The 19,052-nt window shown below is 43.2% G+C and overlaps 1 protein-coding gene across 2 annotated transcripts; it reads left to right on the forward strand.

Annotated features, from left to right (window-relative positions):
* The first annotated feature begins 239 nt into the window (after nucleotides 1–239).
* On the forward strand, nucleotides 240–18,944 carry gch1 (GTP cyclohydrolase 1). 2 transcript variants are annotated; one of them, XM_018727328.2, is made up of 6 exons: nucleotides 240–767; nucleotides 4,124–4,233; nucleotides 13,403–13,458; nucleotides 15,628–15,671; nucleotides 16,247–16,331; nucleotides 16,691–18,944. In XM_018727328.2, the coding sequence occupies exons 1-6, from the start codon at nucleotides 404–406 to the stop codon at nucleotides 16,815–16,817; spliced, it is 786 nt and encodes a 261-aa protein (XP_018582844.1). In that variant the 5' UTR covers nucleotides 240–403; the 3' UTR covers nucleotides 16,818–18,944. The 2 variants fall into 2 exon arrangements, with proteins under 2 accessions (XP_018582844.1, XP_018582845.1); XM_018727329.2 differs by having other exon boundaries at nucleotides 15,628–15,659.
* Nucleotides 18,945–19,052: the final 108 nt, after the last annotated feature.

Raw genomic sequence — 19,052 nt, forward strand, 5'->3', positions numbered from 1 at the left:
TCTTACACAACCGATAACAGTTTTTTTTGTACAAATGTGATTTGTAACACATTAACATGAAGCCACCGGACGACTGACGTTGAGATACGACTCTTAAAAGCGGTGCGGCTTTTCATCCGCTTAGGCTGGACTGACGGGCTCTGACGTCACCGGCGTGCCGGCCAATCGCCTCGCTCGGAGATTAGTGCGCCTATATAAAGCGAGAGGCTGACAACGTGCGCCCGCTTCGCGTACGTTGACGGGCGCGGGAGGCTGTTGCGAGAGTTGAGCTGAGCTGAGGGGAGGGGGGGGAGGTCACTAGCGCAGGTGACACACGCTCCACGCAACGCCGCAGGCGCGGAACACTGAGAACCGCCCGCAAAAGTGCAGCAAAGTAGCAGCGAAGCTCATTCTCGCCTCAGACATGGAGCGGTCCAACCCTGGTCAGCTGAGTCAGAATGAGAAGGCGGTGGGGAGCGCGCGCGACACCTCTGTGAACGGACACTTGTTGGAAGGTGTGGTGAAGGTGAGGGGCCGGACCGCGGGCTCCGTGGGGGTCCCGGCCGAGACGAGTGCGCAGCCGTCCTCGGTGATGGAGAGCTGGAAGGAGGAGCGCACTCGGAGCGTGGAGGACAACGAGATGAGCCTGCCGAGCCTGGCGGCCGCCTACAACACCATCCTGAGGGGTCTGGGAGAGGACCCGCAGAGGCAGGGGCTCCTCAAGACCCCCTGGAGAGCGGCCACGGCCATGCAGTACTTCACCAAAGGCTACCAGGAGAAGATCATCGGTGAGTGGCGGGAGACACGTGCACTGCCGCGCGCCAAGAGAGCTCCTTGCGCCCCGTTTCATCATGTCCTAAACATGTGACACGGACGGAGTGGACACACACTGACTGACACACAGCATTATGGCAGCAGGTAACACTGGACGTAACATCCCGTTAAAAAAGTAACATCCGCCCAACCGCCCATCCATCCATCCATCCATCCATCCAGCACCTCGACATCTAGGAGCAAACTTGGGTTCCAGACTCAAGTGTGGAGAAGTAATAGTCCAACATTCTGCACAGTGAGACATGATTTATTAAGTAGGTGCACGGACATGATGATCATGATGTGTCTTTTCTCATACTGTAAAAATTGTTTGTCAAGTGCCAGCTGCTGCTGGGTGTGATGCTGCGCGGTGAAGAAAACTTCTCAGTTTTGCCCGGTTCCAGTGTTCTCTCAGTATAAACTGTTTTGTACTTGCTCTCCCTGTAAAATAATGTTTTATGAAACGATTAAAAATGAAACATTTTATTTGTGCCAAAATGCGCAACTACATGCAACATATAAGGACTTAGAAGAACGCAAATGCACATGGATGCCATTCATCACATCTGTCCAGCAAATTCACTTTCACAACATTTTATTTCCGGCAGTTTTGGTAAGAGTAAATGATGCACGTAATCAGCCACTGGCATCTGTTTGAATCGAGTTCATTCAGCTCATTGCTGTTATCTAGGCTGTTAAGACAACTTACATTTACATCTATTCATTTAGCTGATGCTTTTCTCCAAAGCGACTTACAGTGTTGAGGTTACAAGTATTTACCCATTTATACAGCTGAGTAATTTTACTGGCGCAATTTAGGGTAAGTACCTTGCTCAAGGGCACTACAGCCGGAGGCGGGAATAAAACCCGCAACCTTTGGGTCCAAAGGCAGTAGCACTAATCACTACAGTACCAGCGCTCTCCTATCAACTTAAACTGCCAGTGCGTGTAAGACAGTGCGAGAACACTGACACTGTCAATGATTTTCTTCTGCAAGTACAGTATTGTGATATTTTTACCATGGATTCCAAAAAAACCTTGTTATACATATGAAACGTGGGATGTGGACCTGAGCTGTAGAACTCACTGTATATGATCAATGAGTACATGTGTTGAGTCTCCCGTGGACTGAGTGAAAATGGTGCGGTCCGTTCTAGACTCTACTTTGAGTGGTTCATTTGAGGGAGTTGCCACTCCACCTCTTCCACATTTTACATCCATCCCCCTCTTCTGCCACATCTGGAGCTGGTTTGGGCAGTTTTAAGGGGCCTTTGTCAAAGCAGAAACATGCTTTTAGTGCTTTCTTTTTGTGTTAATCATGTGCACGTGGGGCAACCAGAGAAAGTCGATTCATGAAAGTCGATTTGATGTCGCGTTCACGTTACAGTTATTCAATTAGCTCGCACTTTTCCTCACGGAGAGAGCTGCGAAGAATCAAAAAAGTGCATTCGGCACCAAACACTTCTGACTTGGGTACATCTGACTGGGTATATAAAGCCTGCAGAATTCATTTAAATGCACAGATGTGGAAATAACCTCCGGCCTGGAAATAATTTTAATTTCTGTCGTCCACTTGTTAATTTTTATGTGCCACTGGACAAATAAAGGCATGTGTGTCTGAGTGTCTATACTGTTTAGGGTAGAATAAGCTTGAATGCTCGCTGGTGTGTGTGCGAGAAAGAGAGAGCGACAGAGAGAGAGACGGTGATTCACGGATGCGTTCTGAAGGAAGGAGGGCTGGGGGCATACGTACAGGAAACGGCCGTCCTGGGTCCTGCGTAAGAGACGGGCAGACAGGGAAGCTCCCTTTATCCTTTTAACCTCATGCCATTTGGACCAGCGGCCTTCCGGTCCTTTCTTGTTGCTCCGGTTTACTTCACTTAGTTCATTCTTCCACGCAGTACATTTATTTACCCAGCCCTTTAAATGAATCCATACAAAAGTATCCGTTACAAAGTACACTCGGTACATTCGTAAGTACTGAAAAACACCGATCTAATAAAAATGAACCGTAGAGCGCAGTTCCGTGAAACATCTTGCGTTTCTTTGCATCGCTCACAGTTTTATCTGTGTTAAACCGATGCTTTTTGAACTACAGCGAAGGGAACACACTCCCTCTCCTACGACACACAACTGCCACTTTGACATTCAGAAATTTTGAAGGGTTTCCATAGCAACCCATTGTCTTCCTGTGTATCTTTGTGCGCGCGTGTTCGTTGCGCGTGGCGGCGGGGCTCAGAGGTGCTCGGGGCGATGTTGATTTGATTTCCTGCTCTCTTTATTGTGTTGTCCTGACAGGTGAGAGGGGCTTGTTGAATTGTTTGTCGACGGCCAGGCAGGTGACAGGCCTTTCTTCGAACAGCTGCTGTTTTTTAGCTGGAAAGTGGCAAAGATATTAAGATTAATTCATTGTCAGCTTTAAACGATTACCTGTGTTCAAAAAGATTGCTTAGTGTATTTAGTCAGAATTTTCTTTTTTTTTTTTTTTTGGAGAAAATAAACTTTCTACAGTTAAATTTTAGATAGACTTTTAACCCCAATTTTAAACATTAAAGAATGTGGAAGGAATACCCGTCTCTGTACGTTTTTATTTTCGAATTATAATTTTCACTGAAATTTTCAAACTATATGGGGAATTAAAAACAATGCACCGGTTTCATTATTAATCTCTCACTTAAGGTGAGAGAGCGTTAAAAGTAAAATGAGCTAATATGCTTTTTATCCTTGCTGTTCTTCAACGGCGGCAACACGCTAATTACATTTCTGCAGTTTTATTGGCGGTTAATTGTTAAAAGCACTGGATAATAATTTCCTTTAGACAGTGATCACAATTACAGCACTGCGAAAAGCCTGCAGAATTAAGAGAAGTAATTAGTTAAGTGATACACGATTGTGCTCGTCGCCATTATCTCCGCCGTGCAGCGACCGCGGCCGCGCTCGAGGCTCCGGAGTCCTGGAGGAGACGAGCGCAAGTTAGGGATTCGGCTCGTTGCGTTTCCTTGGAAACTTTCTCTACGGTGAGATAGGCAGCCAGGAAATTAAAAACCCTGACGGAGAAAGGCAATCGCATCGCCGTAAACAGATAAAAGAGGTTTATTTGAACACAGATATGAGCTCTGAGTAAAAATGAAATAAAAACAGGAAGACTAGATGGGGCAAAATATAATTACCTCGGCTGTTAGAGCCCTGAAAGGAAGGAGAAGTAAGGATAAAAGTTATTACGCTGTCTGATGCATTGAAGTGCCCTGTTTTGTTCTGTAACGACAGTGGCTTTACCTCAAGCGTTTTGAAATGGCAAACCAAGCAGTTTGTTCCTCTCTCTCTCCTCCAGACATACTGAATGATGCCATTTTCGATGAAGACCATGATGAGATGGTGATTGTGAAGGACATTGACATGTTCTCCATGTGTGAGCACCACCTGGTCCCCATTTTTGGCAAGGTAAGACTGGGTAGCCACGCTAAACAAATGACATATACTAATCAGGAGATCTGGCAAGTCTCATGTTGGGCTGAAATAATGCTGTATTTTCTGGGTTTCAGGCTTTAATGAAGTTCAGTGGTAGAGAGAAAAACCAATATATTGATACCTGGGTCTCTCAAGGCTGAAGTGATTTGAACACTGTCATGCTGCAGAAGGTGTATTGTGTTTGTCTGCATCTGTACTGACGGTGGAGACAATGCCATTGTTATATACCATTTGAAGTCAGAAGAAATATTGTGGGGGGGGGGGGTGAAAAATTTTAATTTTTTGCCAGATTTTGCTCAAGTGATATAAGTATTATGTTGGCCCAGGAGGAGAAAGGGTTAAATAAAGGGGGAAAAAAACACGACAAAAAGAAATGAGTGACCATAAGCCAGTTCTTTAAAATATGCTGAGATATTATAACCGTTTGCTCCATTTGAAGCGTCGTATTTGTACTGCCCATCAAAGGGGATCAGACACGGTGGGTGACGACAACCAGCTTGTTAGGAGGACATCGCTGCGCTGCCACCGTTTTCAGCCGCTAGCGAACGGAGGAGTTCGCCGCTCTCCAGCGTTCAGTCAAGGTCCAGGTGAAAATGGTCACGGACAGAGCTGCGGTGCACAGGCCAGCAGAATTGCCACGTGTTTTGCGTAGATGACCTTCCGGTCCTCGTCCGCCGTACCCCGAACCTTCTGCGTGTTTTTGCGTGACATCGTAAGTCTTTTTCCTCTCTGCGTGTCCCCGTTTCCGGTGCCAGCCCAAGCAGGGTTGTCAACTGGACCCTTTTGCAGAAGTTCTTGTAAAACAGGTTCAAATCTCCAGACGCGGTGAAGCAACCTGCGTGTAAACCAGGCGTCCATTCTTTCGATTAAAAGCGTGAAGCGGGGCGGCGCGGTGGCCCGGCGGGTGGCGTAGGTGCCGCACAGAGCTCGGATCATGGTAGCGGGCATAGGTTCGATCCCCATTCGCTCTGTGAGGAGTTCGGCTGTTTCCCCTGCGTCTGCATGGGACTCTTAATTGCCCATTGTGTGAAAGTGGGGTGCCATAGAGTAGTCACACACATGCTTTAAGGATAGGCTCTGGACCACTATGACTCTGCCTCAAGCAAGTGCTTGTAGATACTGAGAAAGAGCAAAGTATCAAGTGGTGTGCGATATTATTCGATGCGATGGCCAAAGTATATCGCATCGCATCTTCGTGAAGTGACGGATTCCATCCTTCACGGTATTCGAGCTGTACAACTAACATTTCATGAATTTAATTAACATTTAATCAAAAATGCCCCGTACTCCCTGAACTTATGAAACGTTCAATAAAGGAATTGCTTTATTACTGCATGCCAGTAATTTCTCTTTGGTAAAAACCAAAAAACGTTCGAGCGCTCTTCTTGTCGAACATTAGGATGTTACCGAATACATAAATAAAATATTATTATGTTGAATATAGAGAATTTGTTTAAAAAATGTATCCAGTGTCCACAAAACTACCTTTGTGGTTACTGATGGAAGCCTGACTCCAGCACGCCGAACTGCTCAAACTGAAAGACTGTTCAGCATTGTACCCGGTTTTTATGCTGGTGCGTTACAAAGGCTATAGCGTGGGGTGGGGGGAGGGAACAGTTATACGTTAGCGAGTCAATTCAAGCCAGGATAAATTCGAACGGATCAGAGTCCATGCTGGAAAGGTTAAGTAAAGTTTAAGGGTCGTCTGTGCCGTACACTGCTCACATGGTGCTAAGCGTACCTCCCGCATGTAAGGGGTGTTCTGCTTGCTGCGGTGGTGACCCCTGTTTTGTAGGGATACGGTAGGTGCTGTCAAGTCGGATTCAACTCACGGCGGACGCTCGTTTCGAGGTAATAGAGGGTGAGGAAGTGGATTACGTTTGCCTTCTACGCATGTCTTTGACTGCGGGAGGAAAACCACGAGAACGCGGGAAGGACATGGAACTCCTGACAGACTGAAGCACATCGAAGCCCGTGTCTGAGCCGAAGTCCAAACCCGCAGCACAGGAGGTGTGGGGCACCAGTGCCACCTGCTGTGCCACCTGCTATGCCACCGAGTTGGTTGGCTTCAGTGTGATTGAACCTGTACTCTACGTTAAAAAGTAATGCGATTAAACACAAAATCATGAAAATCATAACTCTGTTTAAGGAATTTTTTCACATCTGTGAGCTGTATTGTATCGCGATACAGCTACTACTGTAGTGAAGAAATTTAGTTTACATTTGTTTATTTAGCAGATGCTTTTCTCCAAAGCGACTTCCAATGAACTCTATGTAGTGTTATCAGGGCACACACCTTATTCACCGCGGTGACTTACACTGCTAGATACACTACTTATAATGGGTCACTCATCCACACATCAGTGGAACACACACTCTCTTTGTAACTCACACGCTGTGGGGAGCTTGAACAGCATGTCTTTGAACTGTGGGAGGAAACCAGAGCACCCATAGGAAACCCACAGGAAGAACATGCAAACTCCACACAGACTGCACTGACACTAAAATGACTGTTTGTGGTATTATAAAATGTGTTACTTATATATCATTCATCATTACGGACATGTTTTTAAAAGCACCTCTCCTTTAAATGAACAAATGGCACTACGATACTTGTTAATCCAGAAGTCTGGTTATTTTAACATGGGAGCGTTTACAATTTCTTACAGTATTGATGTAGAAGAGGGTCACGGATCTATTCTGATGGCACCGTTGGTGAGAAAGCATGTACGGAGACAGGTGTTCGGGTGAGGTTAACTTTGTTCCAGGTGTAATATGTTACCGCAAATTACCCCAGGTGACATTAAACAGTTCCGTGCCATTATTAGCTCTCGTTATTATTACTGGATTGGATATTACCGATCCCTTTGTGAATGTGCTGAAAGATGAGAGCTCCTTCGTACAAACTGTGAGCCATTTTCTGAAGCGACATGTAAGACGGAACTGAACGGGAAATTGCATTAGATTCTCAAGATATCTGGAGAGAGATCGTGACGTAACGGAAGACAAGGCTGCATGTCCCAGCTGGGGAACAGGGTTATGACTAACAACAGGTGTGGCAATTGAAATTCAGCACACTTGGATAAAAATTCTTAATCTCCTTGGTTAATTTAAAAAAAATAAATATAATTTGCTGAAAAGATTCTTTCAAACACACTTGATCACTGGGTTCTTAAATTATGGAATTTCTTCTTCTTCTTCTTATAATAATAATAATAGTAAATTCTATAAGTTAAGAACCTAGTGATCAAGTGTGTTTGAAATAATCTTTTAAGCAAATTATATTTCTTTTAAATTAACCATTATTATTTTTATTATTATTATTACTACTACTATAGGTATTCCGCATTACATTTGTTCTTGAGAATGGTCCCTATACCAAGTCTGTAAACTGGGAGGTCCTTTCCCATTGTTTTAAAAGGGGAAAAAAAATGATACAACTTCCAAACACTTAGAAACAATCTCAAGAAATGGTAATGAAAACATTAGGATGATAAAGCATTAAAAATAATCAAGAAGGAAGTTATAAAAGACTAAATTAGGCCAGAAAAAAAGTTTTTACTAAACTGCTGTACAGTACAGTACATGTAAACGTACAAAAGACACATACTGTACATTTACATTTACAATTATCCGTTTAGCATTTGTATGGGCACAAGTTTTCTAGGGCCATATATCAAAAATCTGTAAACCAGGAGTCCGTATAATAATAATAATAATAATAATAATAATAATAATAATAATAATAATAATAATAATAATTATTATTATTATTATTATTATAAATTTGAACCTACTCTGGAGTGGCACAGTGGTCAGTGCTGGTGCCTTACAGCACATGGGCTGTGTGATCAGACAGAGGTTCGATCCCCAATCTATTTGCATGGAGTTCGCATGTGTTTCCTCCCAAAATCCAAAGATGTGTGCTGAAGAAGTCCATGGTAAACAGCTTCTATACCCTCCCTTACCATGAAAACTATAGGAGTTGATTCCGTGAGCCAAATGTGATGCACCTTCCCCAATCCTAGTGTCAACGGGGGGGGGGGAGAGCTGGTACCGTAACGGTTATAGGCGTTGCCTTCGGACCCAACGGTTGCATGTTTGAATCTCACCCCTGCCTCTAGTACCCTTGACCAAAGTACTTACCCTGAATTGCTCCAGTGAAATTACTCAGCTGTATAAACGGGTAAATAATTGTAAAGTAGCTTAATGTTATACGTTGCTTTGGAGAAAAACATTGAATAAGTGTAATGTGACTATTCCAGGAAAGCTGTAACTGGTGGTTCATAAATAAAAAATAAAAAACCTGGTTGACACATATAACGGAAGCTGATATAAATCCTGCACTGTGTTTCATTGGAACAGAGTAAACTTTGGAGCAAGACTGCGCAATATTACAGCCCCGTGCCGGTCGTATGAACCTTTGTGTCTCCTGTAGTGTGTACTAGTGTGAAGAACGCTTCTCACGGAGACAGATTATTTTTTCTCTCGTTTTCATGGGTATTTGACTCAGTGACTAATGGCTGAGATTGACTGACTGTGAATTGGATCTTCCTCTTCGCTAATTTGAGAAGCAGGTATTTCAGCTTGGACATGTTCATCTCTTTTACGTATATCCTGTGGAGTTGCACCCTAGAGCAGTGCTTCTCAGGTTCCACATCGACATGCGTGCCTAAGATATTGTGGCGCGCAGCACCGTGGGTTTGGATGAGGCGAAGGAGGACGCAGAGGCAGCGTTCATCTCGAACGCTTTATCGAACACTGGCAAACGGGAATGATACTCTCGGTCCGAGGACCCCGTTTCCTCCAGGACCTGCGCCTCAAGCCAACCTTCCCAGCATGCTTAGCTCCCCCAGCCTCTCTTCTTTCTGCCCCCGGCGGACGCAATCACCTCCTTGTATTCCCTGTACGTCACCAAACGCGAACCAATTACAATAAGCACATTTCCCGCTCGGAACAGTGACGCGGGTCGTTGAAATATTACAGTTCAATTAATGATAAGCATTCGTGTTAAATTCAATGGACAAATGAGGGATCATCATTCGTTGCTTCACCGGTTTGACTGATCTTCCAGTAGTAAATAATACATAAATTGGAACGGCCTCCGACGTGCTTTAAGTTCCACGTAGGAACGGGCTGCTGCCCCAAACGGCCGAAATCACGTTACTTCGAGCGAAGCGCGATGCAACCTGTGGCTTAACTCAAGGCTCTGACATTTAGCATCCCCTTTGTTTCCCACCCCTCTGCACATGTCTGCCCTTTCAGACCAAAGAGGAAGTAATCAATCCCTTCCATGGTACAAATGGTTGTGATGATAGCTCACGCCATCGATGAAGCTGGCAGAGAAGGGGGTTTCGGTCATTTTCTCTGTCAGCTGCTGTCAGAAGCTTGCCGTTTCCTCCCGCTGATAGCTCCCTGTTGTCACCAGCAAATTCCTTATCCGTGCTCATCTATTTACCTCACATCTCGCAGCTCCCAGAACAAGATAATGATGATTTCTCTAAAGAGGCGCGCGTTTATTTTCATCCTCTTCTCGCTTATGCGTCTTTCCATCTGAAACGACAAACGCATTTTAGCGCCTACTATTAATACCGACACGATCTTAGATTGAATCTAGCAAACTGCCCCCTTCATCGCTCTTTTCTCAGCAGACACGTTCATCCAGGTAACGTAGTACGTAGCGATTTAACGATGCCACCGGCAGAGCGGTACGTCACTGTCCCTTAACGTTGCGTGTGGATATTTGCTTTGTTTCCAGGGCTAAACACATGTACAGCTTCTATCAGTCAACAAGTACATAAAATGAATACTCCTGTTTGTTTTTTCTAATAAAAATAAAGCGGCGTACACACGGTCCCCGACTTACGACGGGGTTACGTTCCGATCGACCCATCGTAAGTCGAAAATATCGTAAGTGGAAAATGCATTTAATACAACTAACCTACCGAACGTCATCGCTTCTTATCCTTTAAGGTGGTCGACATCGTCGATTGCCAAAGTCCAAGTTCGCGTGCGATGACCGTTAAGGGCTTGCCGCCTTCATGCTGGGCAGTTATCTTGAGTTTCTCCTCAAGAGTAATTGCCTTCCTCTTCTTCTTCTCACCGGTAGCGAGAGACACAGATGGGCGTTTCGTAGACATGATGGATGCACAAAACACAATGTAGATATGGGGGGGGCTATTTAAAAAAAAAAACGCTGGCAACACAGAACACTGTAGAGTATCGGGTTGCAGACACTAGCCACTGCATGGCAGACTGGGAGATGCGGATCGCTGCCGCTGCTGCTGCCCAACACCTCATGAGACTATCGCACCACGTATTGATTGCCCGGGAAGAAAGTCAAAATTCAAAGTACAGTTTCTATTCAATCAATACGTATCGCTATCGCATCATCGTGAAATCGAAAAATCGAAAGTCGGACCATCGTAACTCGGGGACCGTCTACAGGTGGTCCTCGTCTTACGAGGGGGCTCTCTTCTGATAAACTCATCGTAAGTCGATTTTGTTGTAAGTCAAAAACCCCTTATGCTGTATGGTACGAAGCACAAGGATATGGAAAAAAGTAATGTGCATAAATGCTATGCTGTATGAAAAGGCTTTGCTATATTTTAGTTTCTTTCTTATTTTATTTTGTTAATTTGTTTTTTTATTTTTTGTTACTTTGTTATATTTTGTTATGCACATTATTTATGTGAAAATACTACAAATATAGAATAATAATAATGATAGCAATAATAATAGTATAAAACAGTGCAGTGTTATATTTTCATGCTGCACTGTTTTCTTTTGCTTTTTCGTTTGCACACCACCAAAATGATATTTTTGCACCTTTGTCGTTTTACATGAAAAGTAACAAATGGAATCAGGACAAAGCATCGTGTAAATAAAGCAATCTTTAGGGGAAAATCAACACCTAATAGCCGTTTTTCCAGGCCATGCCCAATGGCTTCGGCAGAATTCTAGAACTTTCTGTTCCCTACACTCCAGATTTTACCCTCTTTGTTGAAACACTTGAAAACAGCAACCTGACAATTAAGGTGGTGTCCCTTTCTTTTAATTTCTTCATTGCAATCAGCATTCTCTACTTAGCCGATGCTGATTTCAGATGGTATAAAGCACTAGGTGCGTCCTGATGAACTCATTCACATCAAAACTGAACCGTTACAAGGTTGCCTTCAACATGCACTGGAACGGTTTGCAGCCGAGCATAAAGCGGTGGGGATGAGGATCGGCACCTCAAAGTCCGAGTCCACGGTTCTCTCATGGAAAAGGAAGGTATGCCCCCTCCAGGTAAGGGGAGAGTTTTTGCCCCAGGTGGAGGAGTTCCAAGTATCTTGGGGTCTTGTTCACGAGTGAGGGAAGGAGGGAGCGCGAGACCGGCCGCAGACCGGGAGCAGCGGCAGCAGTAATGCGGTCGCTGTACCGGACTGTAGTCGTGAAAGGGGAGTTGAGTCAAAAGGCAAAGGTCTCCGTTTACCGGTCGACCTACGTCCCTACCCTCGCCAACGGTCACGAACTCTGGGTAACGACCGAAAGAATAAGACTGCGGATACAAGCGGCTGAAATGAGTTTTCTCCGCAGGGTGTCGGGACTCGCTCTCCGTGACAGGGCGAGGAATTCGGCCATTCGCATCGAGAGGAGCCGGTCGAGGTGGTTCGGGCATCTGATAGGGATGCCCCCTGGGCGCCTCCCTTTGGAGGTATACCGGGCACGGCCAACCGGGACGAAGCCCCGAGGTCGGCCCGGGACCCGCCGGAGGGATTATATCTCACGGTTGGCCTGGGAAAGGCTGGAGATCCCTCAGGTTGAGCTGGAGGAAATTGCGGGGGACGGGGCGGCCGGGCCTCTCTGCTCTCCCTGCTGCCACCGCGACCCTATTAGGACAAGCGGGATGGAAGATGGATGGATGAATTTGTTTTTATTTAGTATCTGCCTGAAATGGTTTGTGATTAACAACAAATGTTAATTGCTTATTAGATACTTAACTAGTAACCCTATTTAAGACCCCTAGATTATAACAAATTATGTGCGAAAGAACTCATTTAACTAGTCCCGTTACGCAAAGGTGACCCACAGACAATTCACATAACTTACCGTGTTCTCATTAAGTCTTTTGCATATACTGATGATGATCTCTTGGGAATCTATTCCCGGCTGACTACTTAAATGAAAAGTGAGACACATGCCACTACTGCGGTGCTGTAAATGTAACGCGACTACTATTTGTTTCAGATGGTGGCGCTGATCATTTTGTTTGGGCTGCTTTTTGTTTGTTTAAGGGGTCAGATACACTTTTTAACCCTCGGAAAGGAGGATCTACCTGGCCTCCAGTCCAGTCTTATTATATAAGCAACACGATGTACGTCGCTTTGAAAAAAAGCGTTTGCTAAACGAATGAACGTAAGTGCAAACATTAGCAGCCGTGAATGAACCGTATTACAGTCCTCTGCATTTGTCACATGGCATTTATCAAGTCTGTATACAGGTGGTAAAAAAAAAAAAGATGAACTGTATCCATGAAGCCCTCGTGCTACTAAAACTGTACATTTTAATGCAGTTGTACCTTTGCCTGTTTTATAGAAAATGTGGCAGTTTGGGGGCTGAGTGTCATTGATAGAAATACACCGGAGCCGAAGGAAACGGTTCCTCTCCCGTACCGCTCCTTGCACGCCGTTGCTCCATCTTTTCACGATATCCTCCAACACATATGTGTGCGCGAAGGACGACGAAAGATTACACTTGCAGTATGCTTACAGGTGGTTATGTTCTTTTAACAATCAGCCTGGGCTTGGATTGGTTTAAAGTAATTCCAGAGCATACAAATCTTCTTCCGGTGATAATCTTTTATAATATTACTATCGTCTTTATGGCGTTTTAATATATCCAGCGTTGGCTACCGTAAACTGATTTGTCGTGTGGAAATGTTAAGTGTGGGTAATAACTACATTTTCCTGAGTTTTTCAAAATGTGTAAAAGGTCTATTACATAATCTGTGTGGAGCTGCAGCATGGAGGCTTGAGGGAAAGCCAGCGTTAAGCCCATTATTCATCACAGCTGTTTCTTCTCGCGGAGCACGATGCCTCCGTCTCGGTGCTCAAGCTCTTTACAGCCAGCTTCCCGCGTTGTCCTTTGTCTCCCACAGGTCCACATAGGTTACCTGCCCAACAAGAGGGTCCTGGGGCTCAGCAAACTAGCCAGGTAAGAGGTGTTCTGACCCAGGGCTGAGCCCGAGTCTCGCACCGTTCGTCGCTCCAGCCTCAAAACTGCGGAAAGGTGTTTTCAGCAACGTTCATTTTACATTAAGGCTTCATGTCATTTTTGCACAATAACAGCGTCGCTCTCAAAAGGCTGGACTTGTCTTGTATGGAGCTGTTTGGGAGTTTCGGAAGATTTACTTGCATATCAGGCACATAATTTTTTTTTTTTTTGTACAGTTTATTTTTACAGTAAACTTTAATGTGGAAAATATCTGTTCAGGTGGTTCTGTGTGCTTCTGGCCTTGTGCCCAGGGTCTAATTCTTCATAGGTGTTGCAGTATAAATGGGCTACTACAATAAGTGGTCCTAAGCAGATTAAATGTGATATGCAAGTGACAAAGAAGACTGATCCTGTCTGACCTCAATACCTGGTTTAACCCTTCAGTCCAAAAGCCAAGACACAACAGCTAACTTTCCAGAGAGAAACACGACAAAAGAGCACTGAAATTTCTGCAGAAAGTAAATATATGTAATGAAAAGCAAACACCATATTAATGTTAAATGACTATTAAGGAACGGGTCTGCCTTTTGTATTTAGAGCACCTTCAGTCCTTCTTTTAAAGCTTTTAATGTAATGTCTTGAACTGCATGCAGTGGGATATAGAACCGTTATTCCCGACTTCAGGAATCCATCCTTTTCACCATTTAGCTGTGTGAGGGGTCATTATCATTTTGGAAAATGGTAGAGGTGTTCAGGCAAAAAACATAACCCAAGTAAAAGGATTGCTCCTTTAAAACAAGGTAGCAGAGCGGTCAGAGCTGTCGCTTCTGAACTTGGGAGGTTGCAGGTTTGAATCACACCTTCTAGTGTAGTACCCTTTAGCAAGGTACTTACCCTAAATTGTTCTAGTAAAAGTGACCCAGCTGTAGAAAAAGTAATAATTGTAGGTTGCTTGACATTGTAATCAAAAAGGTAAAGGAATAAACGTAAAATGATTGTTCACAAGTAGTCATGCAAAAAATGTATATTAGCAATAGGTAAGAAGTATCAGGTCAAAGAAACTACTTTATCAAATTACTTAGATTAAAAATTGTTATTCTCTGAACTAGTAGCAGGGGGGTGCAGTGGGTTTGGACTGTGCCTGCTCTCTGCTGGGTCTGGGGTTCGAGTCCTGCTTGAGGTGCCTTGTGATGGACTGACGTCCCCTCCTGGGTACATCCCCTCCACTTCCAGCCTCATGCCCTGTGTTGCCGGGTTAGGCTCCGGCTCGCTGCGACCCTACTCAGGACAAGCGCTTTCAGTGTGCGTGCACGTGCATTATTATTGCACTCACTTAGGATCCTTAACCAGTTGTCCAAGTCAGGGTCATGGTGGTCTTGAGCCTATCCTGGAAGCAATGGGTGTAAGGCTAAGTAGGGTACACGCTGGACATGACGCCAGTCCAACGGGGTGTTATTGGGGTTTGTTGATTTCCTGAGTACATCCAGCTTGAAGAAGAGCTTTGCCCGTCTGTCTGTGCTGGACTTTTACCATAATTATGTCTGGCAATAAAAGTATTTTTCATCAATCTATATATGAAATAACACAATGATGATATTGCCTTGTTAAAGCAGGTAATATAGTTGCATTATAAAATACAGTATATATTTTTCTACTAAACATTTAACATTCAATGGGTCACTTTCTGTGATTTTTACACGTGACCCTCGAATCATTTTGCAATAATTGTCCCTCTTAGCCAAAAATAGTTGGGCAGCATGGCTTAACTGTCCTTTTTGCAATATGAGGCATCGCATTTAAGTGGTTTCTGAGATTGTGCCGTGTCACGTGCCGACCTCTTCCAAGCCACGATAGCGATTACAACGGAAGAGTCTTTTAAGAGGCTGACGGCTCACGGTCGCTCAGGTAGGAACACGGAGCTCGGACACCTGACTTTGAGGAGCCTTTGATCCGTCAAAGTGCAGCCTTGTTACCTCCAAGTACCGTGAGCTCCAGGAGATGCCCCACACCCGACATGACAATGCAACACCTTTCCTGCTGCTGCTTTTGTGAAAGTCCCGCTACACACATTGACAGTTTATAACATGATCACAGCTAATCACCACTAGTAAATTACAACTGATTTAGCCAGTTTACTGACAAAACCTTTGTCTTTTTCTCCTCTTCCAGGATTGTTGAAATTTATAGCAGGAGGCTGCAAGGTAGATACCCAGGTCATATATTTAATAAAAACAAATAGAAGAAAGGGGGTGGGGGGAAAGGATTGCTGTAACTTATTTCAGCTAGATGTAAATTAATAAAATCTGTGATGTATCACAATGTTTAGATGCCAGGTCAAAATACAATAAATGGTGCAAAGTACATAATTTTATTGCCTCCAAACACATAGTGTTGCTTGAAAGTATGCGAACCCTGTATGGATGGTCATTGTTCTTGTATAAAATATTAAACTTAAGTCTAAATGTTAACTCAAACATATAAAATGAAAACATAATTATAATTTACACTCTTGATTCTACTTGCCTATTTGGTTTAACCAGTGCAACTTGGGGTTCACTTATTTTCACACCAGCACTACTTCCACTTTTCTGTTACACATGAGTTCCTCTAAAGCAACGTGTGGAATTGGTCATTTTACACACCTATTATGTCACATGATAAACACCGATTCTCATTAAACAGCAATTTAACAAATGGTAAAACTAAGGGACACCAGGGGTTCACGTACTTTCAATCAGCACTATATTTCGTATCATCACGTTCTGTTTGTATGTTTGCCTTTCTACAGTCCAGGAGCGGTTAACCAAACAAATTGCTGTCGCCATCACTGAAGCTCTGCAGCCTGCTGGTGTTGGGGTTGTTGTAGAAGCCACGTATGTCATTTTGTGTTCCGTAAATTATTTTGGAGACCACAGTGCATTTGTTAAAGGCAAACCAATATTTTTATGTTCACAGAAATTATGTGGCATAATGTACAGGTTACCAGTTGAGCTGACTTTGTTGGCTTTTGTGCATTGAGTTTTCTTGGAACCTATTTCTTTTTGAATGTCCATAGCTGACAGTTGCATCCTAGATCATACCACTATGGTGTTTACAGTAAATGTAGTGTACTCAGCAGCACTGTACACACCCTTGGGTTCCACTCTGAATTTTAACACAGGACAAATGCTTTTGCCGTTTTTGCATAACTGCGTAGCACTGTATCTCATTGAGTTTCTTCTCTCTTCTACAGACACATGTGCATGGTCATGAGAGGAGTGCAAAAGATGAACAGCAAGACTGTGACGAGCACCATGCTGGGCGTGTTCCGCGAAGACCCCAAGACACGGGATGAGTTTCTCACTCTCATCAGGAGCTGAATTCACCTGCCTAGAACAAGTGTGGAAATTCCTTGGCTCTTAACACAGAGTGTTGCCTAAACTCTTCCTTCACTGAAACATTGATAAAGTAAGATTCAAAGTATGTTCTCTCTCTCTCTCTCTCTCTCACTCACACCGTTTTGTGTCTTTGCTAGTTGCCACACTGGTCTGTCAGTCCCTTCTGTGTACATTCACTGGTCAATATTTTCTCATGATGAAGTGGTGAAAAAATGTTTCAGTGCAGGACTAGCATTAAATGCCCTCATGGTCTGAATTGTTCAGGAAACATGTACATCAAGTATTTTGTTATTCAGAATTTTATTAAATACAGCTGGTCTACTAATGAACTTAACTGGGACCGAGAGTTGGTGTCTAACTCGAAAACTTCTTTCGCTAAATGTGACATGGTGCCGGCGAGGGGCTTGTCGTCAATTCTATATGTAGCTACTCGTGCGATGTGTGCTGACCAAAACGGTGGCGTTGGACAGACTACTACAAGAGCTGCACGTCTGAATCGGTCTCTCTTCATCTCTTCTCATTTATTAAAGCATCCGATAAAGGTAAATGTCAACAATCTCAACAGCTGTATGAAGAGAGATGCAACAGCTGGGTTTTTCAGATAGGAAAAGAGCAGCAAACAGTTTGTCTCTCCCACTGAACAGATTGCATACAGCATAGCAGGCAGATAAATCCCTCCCTCTGGGAGTCAGAATGTCTTGTGCATGTGTCTGCACCTTTTGAGCCCCCGGTAGGGGTATTTGACATGTTGTAAATAAGGAACCCCAATAAAGAACTGACCCAGAGTTAAGCTACAGATTTGGTGCTCAACTGAAGCTTCAAGATTCCTTCTTTTACCCCACACGACACAAAATTCAATAATATGGTCCAATCCAAGTATAATAAAACTAATAATTTAAAGACAATGTAAGTTGTATGTTATTTACCTTGAACTGCAGACAGCTGTGTATCAACCTGGAGATGAAAGTACACAGAGGTGCAGGACGATGAGAGATGGCACTTCACCGGTAGCTCAAAACAGGGAGATGAAGGCAGAATAGATTCATCTACTGCTTGTTCTTCTGTTTGCTTCTTTCACACCCTCTACACTCTTGCAAAAAAACTTAAGGCTGCACTGTTTGCGGTCGCTATCTGTCAGCACATCAGATGCTTTGGTTTGTGATTTGAATGGGTATGGTAGCTATTGTTATGAAAAAATACTTCTCTAAAAAGTCTTTCAGTGAAACATTTGTAAGTTGGGGACCAACTGTAAACATTTCTTCATGGTTAGGATGAGTCAGTGGGCAATGTTTACCTTATTTCTCATACCACTTGTATCAAACTTTTCCCCATTTATAATGGTTTTAAGTTATGTGATAACGAGTATTTTACATTACAGAATAAATGAAAAAGCAGTACATTAAAAAAAATCTCTTTGGCAGTATAACTTTTGTCAAAGATTCAAGTTTAAGATGTATCATACACCTTTCAAAGTGAAAATAAGGTTGAATTATATTAGTGCTATTACCCCTGACACACACAATTGAGTAAGAATTCCTGTGCATATTCCCTTTTCCATTTAAATTCAGAATGTGAATATTAATGTTTTTTCATTCACTTCACATAAAACTGGCAAGCTTTACCCAGTAATTATTTTAAATTTTGGCAAATTTCTTCTTTTCATGCTTTGCTAGTAAAAATGTGTTTTGTTGAAGTGATAAGTTCCCAAATTAGACTTTCTATATATTTCTGAATGCATAAAAGTCATGACAGCCTCAATCTTGAGTTATGAGTACAAAATTTTAATTTGAGGTTGGTCTTTCTTACATTTCACAGGAAGTCAAACTAAAGTTTCCATCCTCATATAATTCATTAAGAATGTATGGTTATTATATAAAATGCATTTCTTCATAGAAGGTGTCCATTCTGGGAGTGTTCATATTTCTCAATTAGTGTCAAGTCATTTGTCCAGTGAAGTGTCTTAATACATGAATGTTTTTGTTTCATTCTGTTTACCTATCAGTAGCTTAACAAGCCAGCTGAGACGTTTTGTATGTCCTGTTGACAAAGATGGCTTTCATAGGTTGTTCTTGTTAAAATGGTGAGTATAAATATCTTGTGAAAAAACAATTGTATCCTTTGTATTGTATTATTCCATATAATTTCCCTGCAACTTTTTAGTGAACACTGAAATTCAGATAAATCAAGTTTGATTACCCATATGAGTGGATCCTCAGT

The sequence above is a fragment of the Scleropages formosus genome, chromosome 15 (genome assembly GCF_900964775.1).
Source record: "Scleropages formosus chromosome 15, fSclFor1.1, whole genome shotgun sequence".
Classification (NCBI taxonomy): Eukaryota; Metazoa; Chordata; class Actinopteri; order Osteoglossiformes; family Osteoglossidae; genus Scleropages; species Scleropages formosus.